At 43.4% G+C, this 20,990-nt stretch overlaps 1 protein-coding gene across 1 annotated transcript in view; it reads left to right on the forward strand.

The window, feature by feature from the left end:
• Nucleotides 1-12,185, forward strand: part of lancl2 (LanC lantibiotic synthetase component C-like 2 (bacterial)) — a 32,562-nt gene extending 20,377 nt beyond the window's left edge. The window contains exons 6-9 of the mRNA XM_084049029.1: nt 637-819; nt 6,955-7,131; nt 8,229-8,301; nt 11,302-12,185. Coding sequence (XP_083905155.1) covers nt 637-819; nt 6,955-7,131; nt 8,229-8,301; nt 11,302-11,378 — 510 coding nt within the window. The 3' untranslated portion in view covers nt 11,379-12,185. The remainder of the gene's footprint in view (nt 1-636; nt 820-6,954; nt 7,132-8,228; nt 8,302-11,301) is intronic.
• Nucleotides 12,186-20,990: the final 8,805 nt, after the last annotated feature.

A 20,990-nucleotide genomic window follows, 5' to 3' on the forward strand; every position in this document is an offset into this window, starting at 1 on the left:
AGCAGTTTCGAGCTTGTATATCTGCTACTTGCTGTTTTTGAATTTGAATCCTGAAAACGGTTTTGGACATATTACCGGTAGGTTTCCACCCGACCGAGACGATTACGCTCCATCGTATGATGGTGTCTCGCGTTGGAAAAAAATAGCAGATCTACTTGCTCACAACGCGTCATAGACGCAACACATTGTGAGCTTGTAGATTGGCTATGTTTCGGTATGTGTGACATTGACACCATCATTATGACAAATGGAATAAATCAGGCTTACGGTCAAAGGTTTCAGATTATTCTCATAATGATGAGAGTTATGAGCTGAGGATTAGTTCTGTCAAGTTGTGTCTTTGTGAACATAAGCTCTAAAGCAGCTTATTATTCATGTCAGCCTAAACTCTTTGCTCTCATATTTCAGAATAAGACGGCAAAATGACTAAATCTCTCTTCTTCACTTTGTGTCCCCCATTCTTTTTTTTTCTCCTATCAATCTCCCTCTCTCTCGCTCGCTCTTTCTCTTCTTTTTCCACCCCATCCATCTTCAATCACCCCCCCCCCCCCCTCTCTCTCTCACTCCCTCTCTCCCTCTGTCTGTCTGTCTCTCGCTCCACACCACACACATGCACACTCACACACATGCACACAGCCAGGGTCAAAGGTGAATCCGGACGTGCTGTCAGAGGCGGTGCGGCCCAGCATCGACTACGTGCGCCACAAGAAGTTTCGCTCGGGCAACTACCCCTCGTCGCTAAGCAACGAGAGCGACCGGCTGGTGCACTGGTGCCACGGAGCGCCCGGTGTGGTGCACATGCTCATCATGGCATACAAGGTAAACGGACAGGCCTGTCAATTATTACATAATAATAATCGCCTAATCACAATTATTTGAGATAATCGCAATAATCTTCTCATAATCGTCATCATTTCTATGTTTAAAAACATATTCAAACATTTTCAAAAATAGTGGAAATGGCATACCTACAAGCTCAAAATGAGTTTTGCGCTCGTAGATCAGGGGTGCACGTAACTTTTTTGGTCTAGTACTCAGAAGAGCACCTGGGTTGGTTAAAATGGTTAAAAAAAAGTGCCGGTGCGTTTTGTCAAAGGGGGGGGGGGATTGCTGTGCGAGAAAGAAGGACGCTTCACTGGTGCGTTTCGATGTTGTAGCGCCGTATTTCGCCGTTTTTTTTTCTTCACGCCGTTTGGTGCCACCCCCAAGGTTGGTGCGATGTGCTGCGCTGATTTTATCCGCCAGATTGGGACGTTCACGGCATATTTTGCACCATCACGGTGCGTTCATCATCGGTGACGAGTGCCTGCAGCATGCAGCGTACGAGTCGTGCGACTGACTGTGTCTGTGTGTCAGGATTAGAGGCATGCAGCATGCGTCCCCTCCCCTCCCCCTCCGCCTAATGGCTGTGCATGGGGCCGACTCGTGCTTTAGCGTGATTGTGTGAGTGTGGCTTCAGGAAGTAAATTCCTGTCCCAGCGGTCCCAGCTGTTGGTGTGCGAAAGCGCTTCCCTTCGTCTGATGTGCGCGCATCATGCATTTTGACGACTCGTGCGCACCTGCGCACCAGTTATGTGCACCCCTGTCGTAGATCGAGTTTGTAGATCGGCTATTTCCACTATAATGTTATTAAATGATATACTTTATTTTTCACATCTTGCCTTTGCACCTTTTGTTTACGAAGCCTAAGAGCCAAACAGAAAATGGAATTTATATTCATAATGTTCAAATGTTCAAAGACAAACGCAATTCAATCGTTAATCACAATTATTTGATTTATCAAAATAATTTGAGCGACAATTAATCGTCAAGTAAAATGTAATAATCGTGACAACCCTAGTAACGGACTGATTACGTTTGTGTGTGGTGGGGCAGTCACAATCATGACATTTTACTTGACGATTAATTGTCATAATTGCAAACAAGCCATTATGTAATGTGTGTGTGTGTGTGTGTGTGTGTGTGTGTGTGTGTGTGTGTGTGTGTGTGTGTGTGTGTGTGTGTGTGTGTGTGTGTGTGTGTGTGTGTGTGTGTGTTAGGGCTTTCACCAACTAGTCGACTAGTATAACCACTAGTCGACCTTGTTGGTACTAGTCGAATAGTTTGAAAAAAAAAATGAAAAAAAAATTGTTTTAATGCCATAGTAATGGCCCATCTTACTATTATTATTATCCTCCTGACTTTATTTTTTATCAAAAGGGGGTCAAAAGTATGCCCAATAAAAGCCTATTATTAGGCAATTGGGATCCTTGGAGACGCTGCTGTGGTGCTGTGCCAGAAGTGATTCCCTTAAAACGCCATAACAATAAGGGCAGGAGGATATAATAATGGTAATATAGTTGTAGGATGGCATTAAAACAATCCCCCCCTAAAAAAAAACAACTAGTCGACTACCACTGGGTCAAATTAGTCGACCTGTAAAAATCTCTAGTCGTGAAAGCCCTAGTGTGTGTGTGTATTTTGATTGATTGAATACTTTATTAAGTTTGCAAAAAGGTACAGTTATACAATCATGCTAAAAAGATAACACAAAAAGCCCTGGGGGCTTTGTTCCATTTGTGGTCCTGTGTATTCAATTCATCAAGACATACTATATAAAGACATACAATACTGTGTGTGTGTGTGTGTGTGTGTGTGTGTGTGTGTGTGTGTGTGTGTGTGACAAAGAGTTTCAGTATTGCACAATTCATGAGCTTGTAGGTCGGCTCTTCTCGATGCGAGACACTGTCACGCGACGAAGTATGCATCAGGCTTTTGGCTTCTCTGTTGGATCCTTTGTCTTAAAATGCATGTGCTTTGTTGTTGATGGTTTAAAGTGTGACAACTTGGGTGCACAGCCACTTATTCTCAGTGCAGATGAAAACACACACTTTTAAAAAACGGGGACGCAATTGTGAACAATAGCCAGATAATGTATCATTTGGCCAATCATATGGTTCACTGCAGCAGAAAATGTGCCCACAATAGGGACACCAGGGTTAATGTGTTCAAATATGGGACACCCAGGTCTTCTCAACCACTGTCTTGAGGGATCGCCGTCTACTCTAGATGCTGGCAAAATGCCACCGGTCTAGTCAGTAGTCGCCTCGTCAAACATATCGTTTTATGTTCTAGGTTGTTTTGTTTTTTGCATTGTCTGGGATGACTATGCAACTGAGCTGATCTACAGCATCACCTAGTGGCGAGTATCTGCACTGCCAGCAGCCAGCACACAATGCCCCATACAGTTAGCCTGGCATGGCCAGACTAATATAATATCACTGTGCAGATATTAGTCTGGAACTTCCAGTAGTGGAAAAAGTACTCAAATGTTTTACTTAAGTAAAAGTATCAATATTGCAATGTAGAGGTACTCTGTTACAAGTAAAAGTCCGGAATTAAACATTTACTTGAGTAAAAGTGCAAAAGTATTGGCATCAAAATGTACTTAAAGTACCAAAAGTAAAAGTACAAAAATATTTGAAAATAGCAGATCTACAAGCTCACAACGCGTCGCGCTGCGACGCGTTGTGAGCTTGTAGATCGGCTATTTTCAAATATTTTTGTCACCCACAACTCTGGGGTGAGCGAAATGGAATTCAAACCGAGGAGTGCCAGACCAATCTCCCCACACACACACACACACACACACACACACACACACACACACACACACACACACACACACACACAGCTTGTGCACAGCATAACCCAATAAGACCTGAGGCCGATTCTACAAATGCCTTCTAAATCAGTAGCTCTAAAACGTTTTCTTGCTGAGGACCCCCAAAATTATATGCATTTGGCCACGGATCCCCCTCCCATCTGAACACACTTTCAGGATTGTTTAAAAAATGTTCAAAATTGGCAGATGTACAAGCTCGCATGAAGTGACATGCTGTGAGCTTGTATATCTGCTATCTTTGAATAGCCAACGCCATAATCTAAAATGACACTCATACTTTCCCAGTTTTAATGGGTTTAAAGTGGCGATTCCCAGAAATCTGATCGGTTTGAGCCGGTTACAGGGATCCATCCGAGTCCACAAGTGGACAATAATAATGGACATGCCACTCCAGCAAATCAGAAACATCTCTAATAGTTAGAGCACTTCTACACTGATAAATAAATGATCTAAAGTAAACTGTACACACACACAGTGCACTGCTGCGTTCCCATTCACAACTTTACTGCTAAAGTCTAAATTGTACTTCGTAGTACGCCGGTGTCTCATGCCAAAAAAACAATACTGGGTCCAGTAGAAACAGCGGCTTCATGTGCACATGGTTTCAGCCCCATTCCACCGCCATTTTGCCGTGTCGGGCGAAAACCTTGTATCTTCATATTTAAACTTTTTATGTTTCTCTGTCACTTAATGCCCTACTTTCTCGTACAAGAGTGTCAAGCTATGTAGCTATTGTCTGCTATTTTCACTATTTCTGAACATTTTCGTCCCATTCATTCATCCTATATTTATCTTCTTGGAAATACATTGGGGGCAGGACCCTCATTTTCAATGATGCCGAGATTACAAAAGGCATAATCATGAAAAAACAGACTCATAATATTGAAATAAGAACAGGATGAAAACAGGTTATGTACTGGTAAAGCAAGCAAGGAACAGAATATAGAAAACGGTAATACAAAAATAACCAATAAGACACCATAATTAACCTATTTAGACCTGAGGCCGATTCTAAAAACGCCTTCTAAATCTTGACCTAAGTTTTCTAAAAACGATTAAAAAATATGTTTTGTTTGTAACAGGCCTAAATGGGTTAAAGCCTCACTATGTAACCTTTTTATTATGAATAAAATGTTTTAAAATGACAAATAATTTTGTCCACAATCTGTATTGTAGAGTATGTTAATACAATATTTAGATTGTGCCAAAGGTCATGTCTCACCTAGACACAGGATCTGACACAAATTCTGACCTCATGGTCAAGATTCAATTTATCCCCTGAGCAAGCAGGTAGGCTCTATTAGCTCAATGGTAAAAAGTTCAGCACTTGCGCAGGAAACCGGGTACAAATCCGTGGTAGAAGAGGAAAGTTGCATAGTGCTGCGTTAAAACAATTACAATTTTAAAAACTACAAGATTAGCGAGCTGCAGATTTCTAAATTGACCCAATCGAATCATGGAGTCAATTTGTAAAGTCTAAATCATTCCTGAAGAGTAACGGTTTTGGACAACCGACAGCGACGATGCTTCCTCTTGTACGGCCTGGCTCTGAAAAAGGTTGGGCCGATGACGGCATCCGTGCCCACATTTTGGAAAATTTACTTCCATTAATTCAGAAAGACACACACACACACACACACACACTGTAATGAAGTAACTGTGGGGAGTGCAGTGGAAAAATGTGCATGTGACAAATTTAGGACGTCAATATGCACACTGCCACGTTCCCCCTGCTGACGAAACACAAGGTGTCTTTCATTAGTCAGAGGCTGGCATATACAGTATGTACACACACACACACACACACACACACACAGACACACACACACACACACACACACACACACACACACACACACACACACACACACACACACACACACACACACACACACACACACACACACACACACACACACACACACACACACAGAGAGACAGAGCTTGGTCTTCTACCAGCCCACCTCTGCCATGGTTCAACTCATTCAATGCTTGATCTGAACTGGAGTCAGACGTGGTTGTGTGATATTCCATGATGCAGCTACCTGTACAAAAGCAGTTTCTGCTGTCATCTACCTCAAGGTCACTGATTCTGGAGGACAGTGATAAGGGGAGTTCATATTTTAGACCGCTAAACTTGGCCAGAAAAGACATTTGTTTTGGTGACTGTAGAAACTATGAGGTCAGGATAATGCTTGCATGCAAAATGAATCATGGGAATTGTTGGAATGGCCAAAATGTATAGACAGGGTAACTGTGTTGCATTGTAAATATTGATGTTTTTATAGACTTATGATAGTCATCAACACATTTCAGTGCTATATTTCAAATCCTGCTTACACAGTAGTGCAGTGCAACAGACATTCCAGAGAAACTTCTCACCCACATTCTCATTCATACTGTCTCTCTTCTCTCTCTCTCTCTCATTCCTCTGATACAATAACGCCTTCACACACCTGCTCATAGTGCCCAGGGGATGTGACTTTCCATCTAAAACAGAGCAGTGGGTGCTGACGTCCCTTTTAGCGGCTCTCAGAATGCGATGGCATGTTAGTGTATAGCGGCTGGCACAGCTCTGCCACGTGCTGCTACCGCCTTCTGTATGATTTGAGTTCAAAATGTCCACTTAAAAATATTTATATATATATATATATATATTCAAAGGTTTGCACAGATTTTCATGATAAAAAAAGACTGACATACACCCTTTTGTGGCTGCAAAAGACACAATTGTAACCTTCAGTCAGCTAGTTGCTTTTTTAGTTTTTTTTAGTTTTGTCTCTTTCTCGCATGCATGCACACACGCTGTAACCATACATCAGCTGATACCCTCAGTAACAATGTATGGCTGCTAATGTATGGTAAATGTGAGAATTATTTTAATTTTATCTATTAATCTGTCTGTCTCATGACTGTTAAAGGGTTCATGATTGTTAAAGGCTTGAGAACCACTGTTCTTACCCATTGACTACAAATCACATATAGACTCTACCTTACATTGCTGCCAACCATTTTCCCCTCTACACCAAATGTCTTCGCCCTACAATAGAAAATCTACAGTGAGCTTGTAGATCTACTATCTTTGCCAAATGTTCGACTATTATGACATGCTCAGAAAAGGGACGCTAGGTTTCGTGTAGTTCAAAATAAATGAAATAAAAACGACACTTTGGTATGTGTGATTGTGACTGTAAATGAAATAAAAACGACACTTTGGTATGTGTGATTGTGTGACTGATTGTGACTGTGAGTGAGTGTGATTAATAAAAGATATTCCTGTGTGTTCCCAGGCGTTTAAAGAGGAGAAGTACCTGCGGGACGCGGTGGAGTGTGGAGAGGTGATCTGGCACAGAGGCCTGCTGAGGAAAGGTTACGGGATCTGCCACGGCACCGCCGGCAACGGATACGCCTTCCTGTCCCTGTACCAGCTCACACAGGAGAAGAAATACCTGTACCGTGCCTGCAAGGTGTTTGTTTAACCACTTAAACCCCATATGGTTGAGCGGAGTCCCTCAGGGTTCTGTACTAGTGTCTTTTCTGTTATTGTGGGGAAAGCATTCGCAGAAAGTAGCCGGTCGACAAACGTTGCGTTGCGAGTTTGTGATCTTCCCCACAATGTGGAAAATTATAATAATTACAAGCTCAGCTTAGAGACATTGAAGGACGACTTCACCCATTTTCAACATATCTTCATATAAATGGTCCTCACTAATGCTCATGATAAAACGCCGCCATTTCTTTCTCCTCCGTCTCTGTCTCATAGAAGGGCTGTGGACATTTCAGAAACCCGCCTACCAGTGACATCATCATTATGCTGTTTTTTTAATTTTCCGAACAAGATTTCACATTTTTTATTTAGATTTTTATTAACGCGATTTTTATTAACCCCATTATAGCATGCTAACTTTCCAGGAATAGAAAGCCTGCAGTTTCTATTAGCTTGGAGTCCCCATCGATGATGTCCCTGGTAGTACGTCGGGTTTCTGAACTGTCCACAGCCCTCCGAGAGAAAATATTTGTACCATATTGTAATGAGCATTAGTTAGGACCAATTATATGAAGGTTAAAAATTAGGGAAGTTGTCCTTTTTAAAGGAGTAGTTCAGCCAAAAAATTACATATTTTCCTACTGGCCAGCCACGCACTTATTTTCTATCAATTACGCACCCCATGAAGCCTTGAATTCATGGAGATTATTTTGTTTTTGTCGCATTCCTAAGCCAATAGTTTGATGACCGGCGAAGTCTCTGGTAGGCAACTCGATTAACCTGCATTTGAGTCTCCGCTGGTCATCAAGTTATTGGCTTAGGAATGCGACAAAAACAAAAGAATCTCCATGAATTCAAGGCTTCATGGGGTGTGTAATTGATAGAAAAGAAGTCATTCTTTGGGTGAACTACTTCTTCAAGGTTCATGTGCTTGAAGTCAATATGCCTGACCGAAAACACAAATGCCTACAAAGTGTGTAAAAATGGAAACATGCTGTACAGTACAAGTACGTACACAACGTTTTATTCTGTCTGATAAAAGGCCATTGATGTTTTGTCCCCTCCTGCCTCCTGTAGTTTGCCGAGTGGTGTTTAGACTACGGGACCCACGGCTGTCGCATCCCTGACAGGCCCTACTCTCTCTTCGAAGGTAATGGATATCTGTTTGTCTGCGTTTTAAGCTACAATACCTTCTTTAATGAATAAAACATGTTTTAACCAATCTGTATGGTAGCGTATGTTCATACAATATAGCCAGTACATCTGCAGTGGTTGGAGGTGGTCTCCTTGCTCTTAAAAATGGAGATCCGAGGAAACGTTATTATAGGCTGATAATTAGGACTAGAAAATGTGCTCCTCGGAGCACAGGTCTCCGCCAGGCGAGGTGGTAAAAGAAAGTGCTGTTCCTGATTAATCCTGTCTTACCTATTTATATTACATATTGTGATGTCACGTGAAGCTTGACCAATGCTTGGCTGATTGAACATGTTAGCCAAGCTAACATGTTCTAATCCTTAGATGTTCTAATCTAAGAATCAGAACATTTCTAGAAAACTATGGTTAAAGATAGGGTAAGTGATTTCCTTTGGTTAAAATAGCACGGGTCTGCTGGCGGAGACTTGTGCTCCGAGGAGCACATTTTCTAGTCTAGAAATGTTCTGATTCTTAGATTAGAACATCTAAGGATTAGAACATGTTAGCTTGGCTAACATGTTCAATCAGCCAAGCTAACATGTCCAATGTTAGCTGATGGCACTGATGTCACTTTGAAACATGTAATCAATGTTTCAAAGTGACACACCTATTTATAGGATTTTATTTCGTCATGCGTCCCTCTAGCCAATCAAAAGCATTGGTGACAACATATTGTCACGTGTCACGTGGAGCTTGACCAATGTTAGCTTGGCTGGGGGGGGGACACAGCGGGACGGGAACGAAAACATACTCTCCACCATGCCTTCGGCGGAGACAATAACACAAGCGTAGTATACTATGCTTGTTATTCTAATTAGCAGCCTATAATAAGAAAGTCATTAATTTAATAATATAAGCTAACAAAGAATGAGACAATAATTCAGCGTGAATAATAATGGTAAGATAAATTCTGACTATCTGGTGAGAAAAGTGTTATGCATAGATAGTGTTAATGGGTTGTTCGGGGGGGGGGGTCTTCGTTAATGGATGTTTTTGTGTCACTGGTGTTTGATCACCCTTTTTGGTACCTTTATGTGCAAGCATTCTCCTAACCCAAACCCTGATTAGATTAGCGATGACATATATAATTGAGTTGACGTGATTGTGCAATGCGATTCATCGCGCTCTTCCTCTTTCTTTCTTCCTCTCGCTTTTCCATCAGCATCTCTCGATCGTGGTGAAAAAACTAAAACAAACGGCTTCATCTCCTGTAGCTGTAACTTCAGATTGGAGCTGGCACACACACACGCACACGCACACACCTGCTGTGAATATGAAATGAATGTGTTCAAATATAGACATGAAAGTGCCTCAGCTGTCTTGCCTTACTGCCTGATATCCATGGTAACAAGTTGCACTCTATATACCTGGAGAATGATTGATGGTCACATCCATCTCTCTCGCTCTCGCTCTCTCTAGTATATTCATTTTTTTCAGTCTGGCTCTGTCTGTCTGAATTTACAGTATGCTGTATACCAGGGGTTCTCAAAGTGGGGTCCAGGGACCCCCAGGGCTCCAGGGGGTCCCCTGCAAAATCAGTTTACCTTAACCCTATATGCATTAGCTATTTGAAAATGGCTGATCTGCAATCAATTTACAACAATTTACAATTTAGGCATTTAGCAGACGCTCTTAATCCAGAGCGATTTACAGTAAGCAAGGACGCAAGATAATACATCAATTATACATCAAATGCATAGAAATAGTAATCTAATAATAAATGAATACTTAAGTAAGCCAAGAACCTATCATCAGCCTGTACATTGAAACTATACACACAATAGGATGCCAGGTCAACAATGACCTGGTATCTGTCTACATAACATGCTATCTAAGTTACATTTTAGCCTTTGCATAATCCTACAAGGTCAAGTGCTATGGGCAATCTATTAAACGTGTGTGACCTTGAGCTTGAAGACATGCTATTTATAAAATTAAAATAAACTTAAATGTATTTTACCAATCTTGAATATAATATCATTTTGAATATTTAAACAACACACATCTTGTATGGGGGTCTCTGGCACAAAATGAGATGGGGGTCCGTGGCCAAATTCATATTAATTTGGGGGTCTGTGACGGGTTTGAGAACCAGAGCCACTCATATATACAGTACAGTGCATTCATATCTGTCTTAACTGTACAGTATAATCCTCGGTGTTAATCACTCAACGAGATGCTGACTTTCAACGTCCTCACGTTTTTCAAAAATGCTTAAATGAAACTGAAATGCAGGGTTCCTCCTAAAAAAAACAATGGTACGGTCAACAAGTCCACCCACAGATCTTCAGAGAAGCACAGATCAGCCTCCCCTCTAGGCAGTGTAAATATTTCATACGCAGACTTTCTGGAGAGGAAATACATTGCCAGAGCCTGCATTTTTAAAGCAGGTGTAACTCAACTCCCATTTGTACTATTTTATGTAGTCAGGACTGGGCCAGGGTAACACTCACCCCTCCGTCAATACCCACAGTTGAAGTGCCATTGGGCAAGATACTGAAACCCCCAACTGCTGCAGTGGAGCAACAGTGGCTTATTTGTATGATTTATGTTAGTTATATTTAATTGACGGTTAGTTAATCAGTCCTAAACGGAAATGTGGTACATTTTCATGTACGTACACTTTTAACCCAAACTTTTTCGTGCCAAGGACACCCCCAAAATGATATGTATTTGGCCATGGAACCCCCATCAGATTTTTTTTTGTGCCAGGGAAGAACAGAAGAGAAGATTTGTGTTATTAAAAACTTTTTTTTTTCAAGAAATGCAAAAAAATGATTTAAAAAAAAAAAACTACTGTTCTACCAACGTACGTTTTCTGAAAAACATATGTTGCTATAATAGCTCCAATCGAAAATGACACGGATGCTTTCCCCGGTTTTAACGGGTTAAACATGTGCCCACCCCCCCCCCCATCCCTACTGCATCTGTTGTGACATCTTTGTGTTCCCTTCAGGTATGGCCGGTGCCATCCACTACCTGTCTGAGCTGGCCACGCCCGAATCCTCCCGTTTCCCTGCCTTTGAACTTTGACTTCCGCACCCTTCCCAGACCGCGTGGTCTCGATGGGATTGAAGAATCTGACGAGGGAGGGGAGCGCAGTTTGGTGTCTCAGCCGAGACGTCCTGAAGATGGAGGTTCTGAGTTCCGTGTTGGTTGCACTGATAAATGAGTTCAAAGATTTGTTTTAAGACAAGACGGACAAACAAAACAGAAAATGCACTTTGTTTGTGGACAAATCTGAACCTGTTTTGGACCCATTGGAAATGGATTGAGATCCATCTGCATCTGGCAGACAGACGCGGCTCTCGTCGGACAGTTCTCTTTCAGCGAGGAAAGACCTTTTGTTCTGCAGGCGGAGCCCTTGGCTTTTGTGGGAAGACTCGCACATGATTCAGGGCCACATATACACTCCAAAACCCCTGTCCCCCTCCACTCCTTTATCCTGGAGCGAGGGACTCTCAGACCCTCAGCCCTCTTCCTCGCACTTCTTAACCCCCCCAAATCTCCTGTAGCTGGCATGGTCGTGAAAAAGTCCACAGCCTATAATGCCATTTTGTGTGTGTGTGTGTGTGTGTGTGTGTGTGTGTGTGTGTGTGTGTGTGTGTGTGTGTGTGTGTGTGTGTGTGTGTGTGTGTGTGTGTGTGTGTGTGTGTGTGTGTGTGTGTGTGTGTGTGTGTGTGTGTGTGTGTGTGTGCGCTCATCTGTGTGTTTGAACTAAACTGTATTAAAGCTGTTTCATGTCATTTCCATGGCTCTGCATGCTCTTGGTGCCTCATGTAATGTGGATGTAGTGATATCCTTCCCCAGTTTTCTGTCTGTGTCCCCCCCCCACCCCCCCCACCCCATCATATTCCCCTCCTCCACATCGCCTTGCAGGGACTTAACAACATTCTCCTCACCTTGTCACAGTATGTAAGGGAAACTACGCCTTTTGTGTAGAGCTTTGTCAGCATTCTCAGCAAACATCAACGGGTTGCGATGGGACACGGTTTACGCGGTTCAAGCTAAGCGTTCGAGCAGGAAAGCCAACTAACTTTCATGACAAAACCTGCCTGGTGATTCATAACGATAACTAAATAATGCATTTCATGCCGTTTTCCCTCAGTCTTCTCAGTCTTCAGTGCGTCTTAAGGAGTCCCTTGCTTCTGTTTGAGAGGGTCCTGCCGTTGTACCGTGTGGTATGTGCCGAGCTCCAAGCTCATAAAGATTGCATCTAGTGGGGGCGCCCGCTGGCCTAGCAGTCCAGGCGCACACCACATACGCTGGTAATCCAGCGTGTCGCGAGTTCGACTCCCGATGACCTTTGCTGGGGGTCACCCCTCCATCTCTCTCCCCATTTCCTGTCAGCCTACTTTCCTATCAATAAAGGCAGAAAAGCCCCCAAAAATATATATATTTTAAAAAAAAAGTAATACCCATGTCCCACGTCCAAAACCATTCCTTTTTTTATTATAAAAAAAAAGAAATAAGAATGGTGAAAATAGCCGATCTACAAGCTTGCAATACGTCACGTTGTGAACCTGTAGATCGGCTATTTTCACTAATTTTGCGTGACACTTGTATGATGAAGTAGGACATTAATTTACAGAAGAAAAAAGAAATCGGCCCGACAGTTAAATAGTGAACTTTGGTTTTCGCGCAGCGGAAATTGCCAATCTACCAAGCTTGCGACGTGTCGCAAGATTGTCGATCTGTTATTTTTGTTTTGTTTTGTTGAAAATGTTCGCCTTTAATGACAAAATAGGGACACGAGGTGTACACGGCTATGGAGAAAGTAGCATGTTATCCAGACCAACCCCCTCTATGTTCCTAGATGACGCATACTATTCCCCACTGGAACATACCTAGATATAGATATAAAGGTAGATGGACAGACAGACGTTTTCATAGCAGCACTACGTTAAGGATGAAACATGGACACGGGTAAGATTATAGAAGAACTAATTGGGTAACACACATTATAATAACATCCCACCTGGCCATGTGCACCTGGGCTGGTCATGTTTGCATAAAGTATGAATCATGTATTTATTTATCAAACCTAAACCCCTGTTCCTCCCCCGTGACCCTCCCTCCCTCTTTGTCATGGTTGTCATTGCATGAGGATAACGTCACGTGTAATAATAGCCTTGGAATGTTACCTGCGTTTGTCCGTCCGTATCTCTGTTGTCGGTCGAGTCTGTCACGTGTGTTTTAGGTGTGTGTGTTACCAGTGGAGCCCACTTAGTTTGTTCAGCTGTGTACATCAGTCAAAAGAACGTTCAAAGGTCCAAATGTTCTGTCCTGTGGCAGTGGCCACATGCACATGCACACCATTTTCACCGTGATAATCAGTGTTTTGTTCATATTTAAGATTACTGATGCAAATAAACATCAGTTAACCCAGTTGTTGTCAACCTTTTCTGGATCAGGCCCCACTTGAAAATCTTGTTAAGTGTTAAATCTTGGTCAGATGGGTGGGCCGCGTTTCAGAACTTGCATTTTTCAATGATCAGTCAAACGATTGTGTTGTGGCTTGAATCAACAAAACTAATGTAGTATACAGTCGCAATAACATACATTTTTCAAGGCTTTAAAGAAAAAATACCATGATTTTTTTTTTACATTGTTTTTGAATGTTATATTATCACTAAAATTGTAGTGTTTTGTTAATTATTTTGGGGCCCAGTTGCAATATTCTCGCGGCCCACAGGTTGAGAACCGCTGTGTTAACCTGTTTACTCATGCTGTCAGTTCTGACAGCATGAGCTAATGTCATGGTTGTGGACAGAAGTTACGAAGAACGTGAATAATTCAAATAAAAAATGACTGTTGAAGAACATATTTTACTTGATCTTTTTTTTTTTAAGGCTAAGTAAATGTAGCCCACAGTGACGCCAGCTATTCGTGGGTTCATGGTGTGTTTGTGTCAAGTTTGTGGCGCTATAAAAGGACAAACTGAAATTTTTGGGACAGAGGTTCGGCTTTGGCATCCAGGGAGTGTGTGCACAGTTTCGCAGCGGCCGGGCTAACGGTGCCGGAGATTAGCTGTTCACAGACAGACACACGGACGGACGGACACGCGGACACACGGGCGGACGGACAGGGGTAAAACATACTCTCTCACCATGCCTTTCGGCCTGGCGGAGACAATAACGGCTCAAATTGTTGTTTCCTGGCAAGTATGATGGTCAGTATCATGGTCGGTATAATGTCAGTATCATGTACGTATCATGGTCTGTAGAATGTCAGTATCATGTCAGTATCATGGTCAGTTTAATGTCAGAATCATGGTCAGTATCATGGCCAGTATCATGGTTAATTATGGTCAGTATCATATCAATATCATGGTCAGTATCATGGTGACCATGAAACTGACCATGATACTGACCATGGTACTGACCATGATACAGACCAGGATACTGATACTGACCATGGTACGGACCATGATACTGATACTGACCAGGATACTGACCATGATACTGATACTGACCATGATACTGACCATGGTACTGATACTGACCATGGTACTGACCATGGTACTGACCATGATACTGACCATGGTACTGACCATGATACTGACCATGATAATGGTACTGACCATGATACTGATACTGACCATGATTGATTGATTGATGTACTTTATTTAGTAAGACATGAGAACAACAGTACATGGAAGTACAAATTCACAATACAAGGTCTACTAAACTGGAAGACTCATAAAAGCACTGAGCTTGTTTCAAATGAGTTCCCCATGCACACAAATCATGATGACATATAAGAGACAGACAGATATACACAACTACTATAGAATGTCATACAATCAGTTTACAGGTTACTGGTATGAAGAGTGAGGAATATGTACAAAAGGAGAAGGAGAGAGGGGGGGGTGGGTAGGGGGGTAGGTTAGGTTAGGACTTAGACAGGGGCCATTTTCCAATTGCAGCCTCCTGAAGGTGTATCTTTAGGGCTGTTTTGAAAGAGAGTAGGGTTTTACACTCCTTTACTCCTTTTGGTAGGGCATTCCACATTTTTGATGAATAGCATGAGAACGAGTTACTTCCCTTTGTTGAGCCAAAAAAGGGTTGGACAAGGTTTGTGGAGCTGCCTCTGGTATTGTGATCATGGACATCATTAACATTTTGGAAGTATTTTGACAAATACAGGGGGATCCCAATGTTGTGGTATATCTTGAAGACCAGGCCCATAGCAAGTTGCTGTACTCTGTCCGCAACCCTAAGCCATCCAATCCTATCAAAATGATCAGGGGTTAGATGGGTTTTGTAATTGAGGCCAAGAAGTAGCCTTACAAGTTTGTTTTGGGATGTTTGGAGCCTTGTTTTTAAGGCCTTGGAGGTGTTGTGATACCACGAAGTACATGCATAATCGTAATGACCTTGTATGAGGGCCACTGCAAGAGTCTTCAGAGTCTTCTTACTGACTTTACGATCAATACTCCGCAAATAGCGTGTTTTCTTGTGGACCGTTTTGATCGTTTTTTCAGCATTTTTGTCACCAGAGAGGTCAGCCTCCAAGATAGAGCCCAGGTAGGTAATTTCGTTTTTTCTTTTGATGATATCATCACCCGCTTTGATCGTGAAGCTCTCTGCCTTTCTGAGGTTAGGAGTGGACCCAAAGAGGATGCATTCCGTTTTGCCCAGGTGTAATGAGAGCTTGTTGTCGGAGAGCCAGATGCAGATCTTGTTGAGTTCAGAGCTGAGAGTTTTCTCAACCTGCAGCCTGTCCCTGTCCGAGACTAGCAGGGCCGAGTCATCTGCGAACAGGAACAGGTTGCAGTCGCAGGCTGACGACATGTCATTCACATATATCAGGAACAGTAAGGGTCCTAGTATACTTCCTTGGGGAACACCACAAGTCACTGGGAGGGGGGGGGGACTGGGTGCCGTTTACTTCCACCACTTGCTCCCTCCCTTCCAGGTAGGATCTCATCCAGTTCACTGACGTGTCATCAAAACCTATTGCTTTGAGCTTATTGATCATAATTGGGTGATTAACGGTGTCAAAAGCCTTCTGGAGGTCCAGCATGACCATGCCGCAATATTTGCCCTTTTCGATCTCTTGTTTGATAGAGTCGTTCAAATAGAGAAGGCATGTGTCAGTGGAGTGGTTTGTTCTGAAGCCAGATTGGAATTTGTAGATTAGATTTTTCTCGGCAAGATACTTGTCGACCAGTTCATAGACTATTTTTTCCATGACTTTCTCCTAACGAGGTTTTCTCCCCTTTCTCCTAACGAGGTCCTTCTCCTTGTTACCTCTAGCCGCCCCACCTCATGCTCTCTGGATCCTGTCCCATCCCCTCTGCTGCAGTCCACTGCACCTGAACTTCTTCCCTTCTTAACCCACCTTATTAACACCTCTCTGACATCTGGTTACTTTCCCTCTACTTTCAAGACTGCCAGAGTCACCCCCCTCCTCAAGAAACCGACACTTGACCCCTCTGAAGTCAAGAACTACAGGCCGGTTTCCCTTCTATCCTTCCTATCTAAAACTCTCGAACGTGCTGTGTTCAAACAACTGTCCTCGTATCTCCACCAGAACAACCTCCTGGACTCCAACCAGTCTGGGTTCAAAGTGGGTCACTCGACAGAGACTGCCCTCCTGGCAGTGGCGGAGTCACTCCATGCCGCTAGAGCGAACTCTCTCTCCTCTGTCCTGATACTCCTGGACCTGTCTGCAGCGTTCGACACAGTGAACCATCAGATCCTCCTCTCCACCCTCGAGGGGATGGGTGTCTCAGGCTCTGCACTCTCCCTGTTTGCATCCTACCTGACGGGTCGCTCCTACCAGGTGAAGCTGGGAGGGTCTGTGTCAGAACCTCACAGGCTCACTACTGGGGTTCCCCAAGGCTCGGTTCTGGGTCCTCTTCTCTTCTCTCTCTACACTACATCTCTTGGTGCTGTCATCCGCTCCCATGGCTTTTCCTACCACTGCTATGCCGATGACACCCAGCTGATCCTCTCATTCCCCCCCTCTGACACACACGTGGAGGCACGCATTGCTGCTTGTCTGGCTGACATCTCGGAGTGGATGTCGACGAACCACCTGAAGCTCAACCTGGACAAGACCGAGCTGATGTTCATCCCGGGGAAGGGCTGTCCTCACCGAGACATGGCCATCACCATTGAGAACGCTGTGGTGACGTCAACTCGGACTGCGAAGAATCTGGGTGTGACCCTGGACGATCAACTGTCGTTCTCGGCTAACATCGCATCAGTGACACGGTCCTGCAGATTCCTCCTCTACAACATCAGGAGAATTCGGCCCTTCCTCACGGAGAAGGCAGCCCAGGTGCTCATCCAGGCTCTTGTCATCTCCCGCCTGGACTACTGCAACTCCCTCCTGGCTGGCGCTCCGGCATCTGCCATCAGACCCCTGGAGCTTGTTCAGAAAGCTGCGGCTCGTCTGGTGTTCAACCGCCCCAAGTTCTCTCACACAACTATCCTTCTCCGTTCCCTGCACTGGCTCCCCGTAGCGGCTCGCATTCAGTTTAAAACCCTGGTGCTAGCCTATAGGGCAGCGAAAGGAACAGCTCCCTCTTACCTCCGGGTATTGGTCAATGCCCACAACCCTTCCCGACCACTCCGGTCGGCCACCAAGGGGCGACTGACTCCCCCGCCACTCAACGGTCCTTCTGGTCGATCGACACGGTCACGACTTTTTTCTGTTCTGGCCCCACAGTGGTGGAATGAACTTCCCACTGATGTCAGGACAGCAGAGTCACTGCCCATCTTTCGCCGCAGGCTGAAAACCCACCTCTTCAGGAAACACTACCCTTCCTCTTTGCCTGGCCTACTTGTTGTTAACTAGTTGTACGAATGCTTGTTTTATTGTTGAATTGTTTATTGGATCTTGTTTAGTCAATACAATTATTTGTTTTTAGCTCCTGCTCATTTGACTACTTTGTCTCATCTGTTTAAGGAAATAGGTAGCTGATATATTGCACTTTTACCTTAGCGCTAGGTATGCTCTTGGTTGCTTGTTATTGCAGAAAATGCACTTATAACCTCTGGTGATTAGTAGCTTTCGTTCCCTACCTTTGTTGATTGCACTTATTGTAAGTCGCTTTGGATAAAAGCGTCTGCTAAATGACTGTAATGTAATGGAGCTTAGAATAGAAATAGGGCGGTAGTTGCCAGGGTCTAATTGGTTTCCTTTTTTGAACAGAGGGGTCACCCTTGCTTTTTTGAAGTCGTTAGGGACCTGTCCCTGTATGGTGGAGAGGTTTAATATGTGGGTAATGATTGGAGCAATGGAGGCGGCTGAGTCTTTTAGAAATTTGGGGGGGATATTGTCGAGGCCTGTGGCTCTGTGTTGATGAAGAGCACTCAATTTTTTAAACACCTCTTCTGTTTTCACAGGGGAGAGTTTAAAGTCATCTTTGCAAACACCCTGTTTTTCGTAAAATGAGACAACATACTCCTCACCATATCTCCCAGAGTGTGGAGGAAGTTTTTCAACCAAATCTGAGGCTACGGTCGTGAAGAATATGTTGAGGATTTTACTCACTTCGTGTTTGGATGAAATGAGAGTGTCATTCACCTTGAGGCTTAAGTTTGAAAGCCTGGTTTTCAATTTTTTGCTGCAGCCTAGGAGGTTCTTGAGTAGCTTCCAAAGCTCTCGTGTTTTTTTTTGATTTTCCTCAATCTTGTCATCGAGGTAGCTTTTTTCTGCTAACAGGAGCATGCTATTTACCTTGTTTCTTAGCTTGTTTTTTTCCTTTTCAAGTTTAGCTACGTGGGATTCGAGACCTTTGTTAAAACATTTGGCTAGTTTGATCCTACTTTTATGAAGCTCAGAACACTTTTTGTCTCTGACTTTCATGGCAGTAAGGATGTCCGAATTCATCCATGGTACCGAGCGGGTTTTGACCCTGATGGTTTTCATGGGAGCCACACTGTCCAAAATTTGAATGAATTTGGTTTTGAAACTAAGCCAGGATTCGTCTGTGTGCTGTTTAGAACGTCGGACCAATCCTGTTCCTCCAGTCTGTGATCTAAGTCCTCACTCTTATAATTTTTGAGGTCTCTGATTGTGACTGTTTTGTGGTAACCGGTCTTAGGTTTACGTTTCTTTCTGGTGCAGAAGATCATGTTGTGATCAGATATGCCACAGGTAGAAACACCACTATTTAGGACTTTTTCCTTGTCCGTTGTTAGAATGAGATCTATGGTAGTTTGAGAGGAAGCACACAGCCTTGTGGGCTGAGTGATCAGCTGGTGGAGTGAATGCCGATCACAAAACCATGATACTGATAATGATTATTATGATGTACCACTTTAGTTTTCTCAACAATATGAGACATTATTACATTAAGAACTTTTATTACATTATAAGCGGCTACGTGAGATTTATAATGTAAGTAACACATTATTACATTATAGAAAAATCTGTTATTACGTTTTTTTAATTGTTTTTATTACATTATGAGCTGATTATTTACATTATGAGTTTTTATTAGATTTAAATTATTACATTATGAACCATTATTACATCATGAGCCGTTATTACATTATGAGTTACTACACGCCTCCACTTGACTGAGCTGTGGGTTGCTTTTGGAACTGGGAAAAGTTTCCGTAACTTAGCAGCTCATGAGATGGCAAGGGCATTAGGCCCAGATCGATGCTTAGCCTTACCCATGTTCCATGCCTTTACTGGATGTGACACAGTGTCATCCTTTGGAGGCAGAGGCGAGAAGACGGCATGGGAGACCTGGAAAACCTATGGTGACGTCACACGTGCCTTCAGTTCCTTAGCTGCCACCCCAGACAAAATAGATGACTGGATGGAGCCTCTGGAGCGATTTGTGGTATTGCTCTATGACCGTACTAGCGGCCAGGCATCAGTGAATCAGGCACGGAAGCAGCTATTCACCTAGAAGGGCAGAACAATTGATGGACTCCCCCCAACACGAGCTGCACTGATTCAACATACAAAGAGGGCAGCCTACCAAGCTGGCCACTGCTGGGGACAGGCGATGGTTGCAGCCCCTGAACTCCCATCCCCAGGTGAATGGGGGTGGAAGAGGAAGGAGACAGGTGAATGCAAATAATTTAATCCACTTCTTTACACTTGTAAACCTGTGATCTGACAATAAAGCTGATTCTAACTTTGACAGGAGGATGGGAAGTGCACTGGACCACACAGAAGCGAGCCTGGCCTGTCGGGAACTCTTCCGCTGTGGTTGCAAAAAGGGATGCAGTGGACAATGCAGATGTGTTAAGGCAGCACTTCAGTGTACTGCCCTTTGCTACTGTGGTGGACTGTGCAACTAACATTGTGTAGATTATCTGGCTTTATTGAATAGACCCCTTAACAGACGACATCACACTGCTAAGAACCAGTATGTGCGGAACCAGTATGTGCGCAATGAAACCCATTCTATCAGGTCTCGCTAGGACGCGCCTCACTAGCCAACACACAAGAGGGGGTTGGGGTGTGCTGAAACCAGCGCACCCCAAAACAACAGGTTGAGAATTGATTGCGTGAAACATTCACCTGTGCGTCCAGTCTCAATGTTGGTAAACAAATAATTGGTCTATATGCCATTAGGCTATGACTCATGAATACTCTGTCTTTGTTGTGTCGTATAGTTATAGTTCATTTAAAATAATTATGCAATACTACTACTAATAAAAGAAA

The sequence above is a fragment of the Gymnoscopelus microlampas genome (genome assembly GCF_963454915.1).
Source record: "Gymnoscopelus microlampas genome assembly, chromosome: 22".
In the NCBI taxonomy this organism is placed as follows: domain Eukaryota; kingdom Metazoa; phylum Chordata; class Actinopteri; order Myctophiformes; family Myctophidae; genus Gymnoscopelus; species Gymnoscopelus microlampas.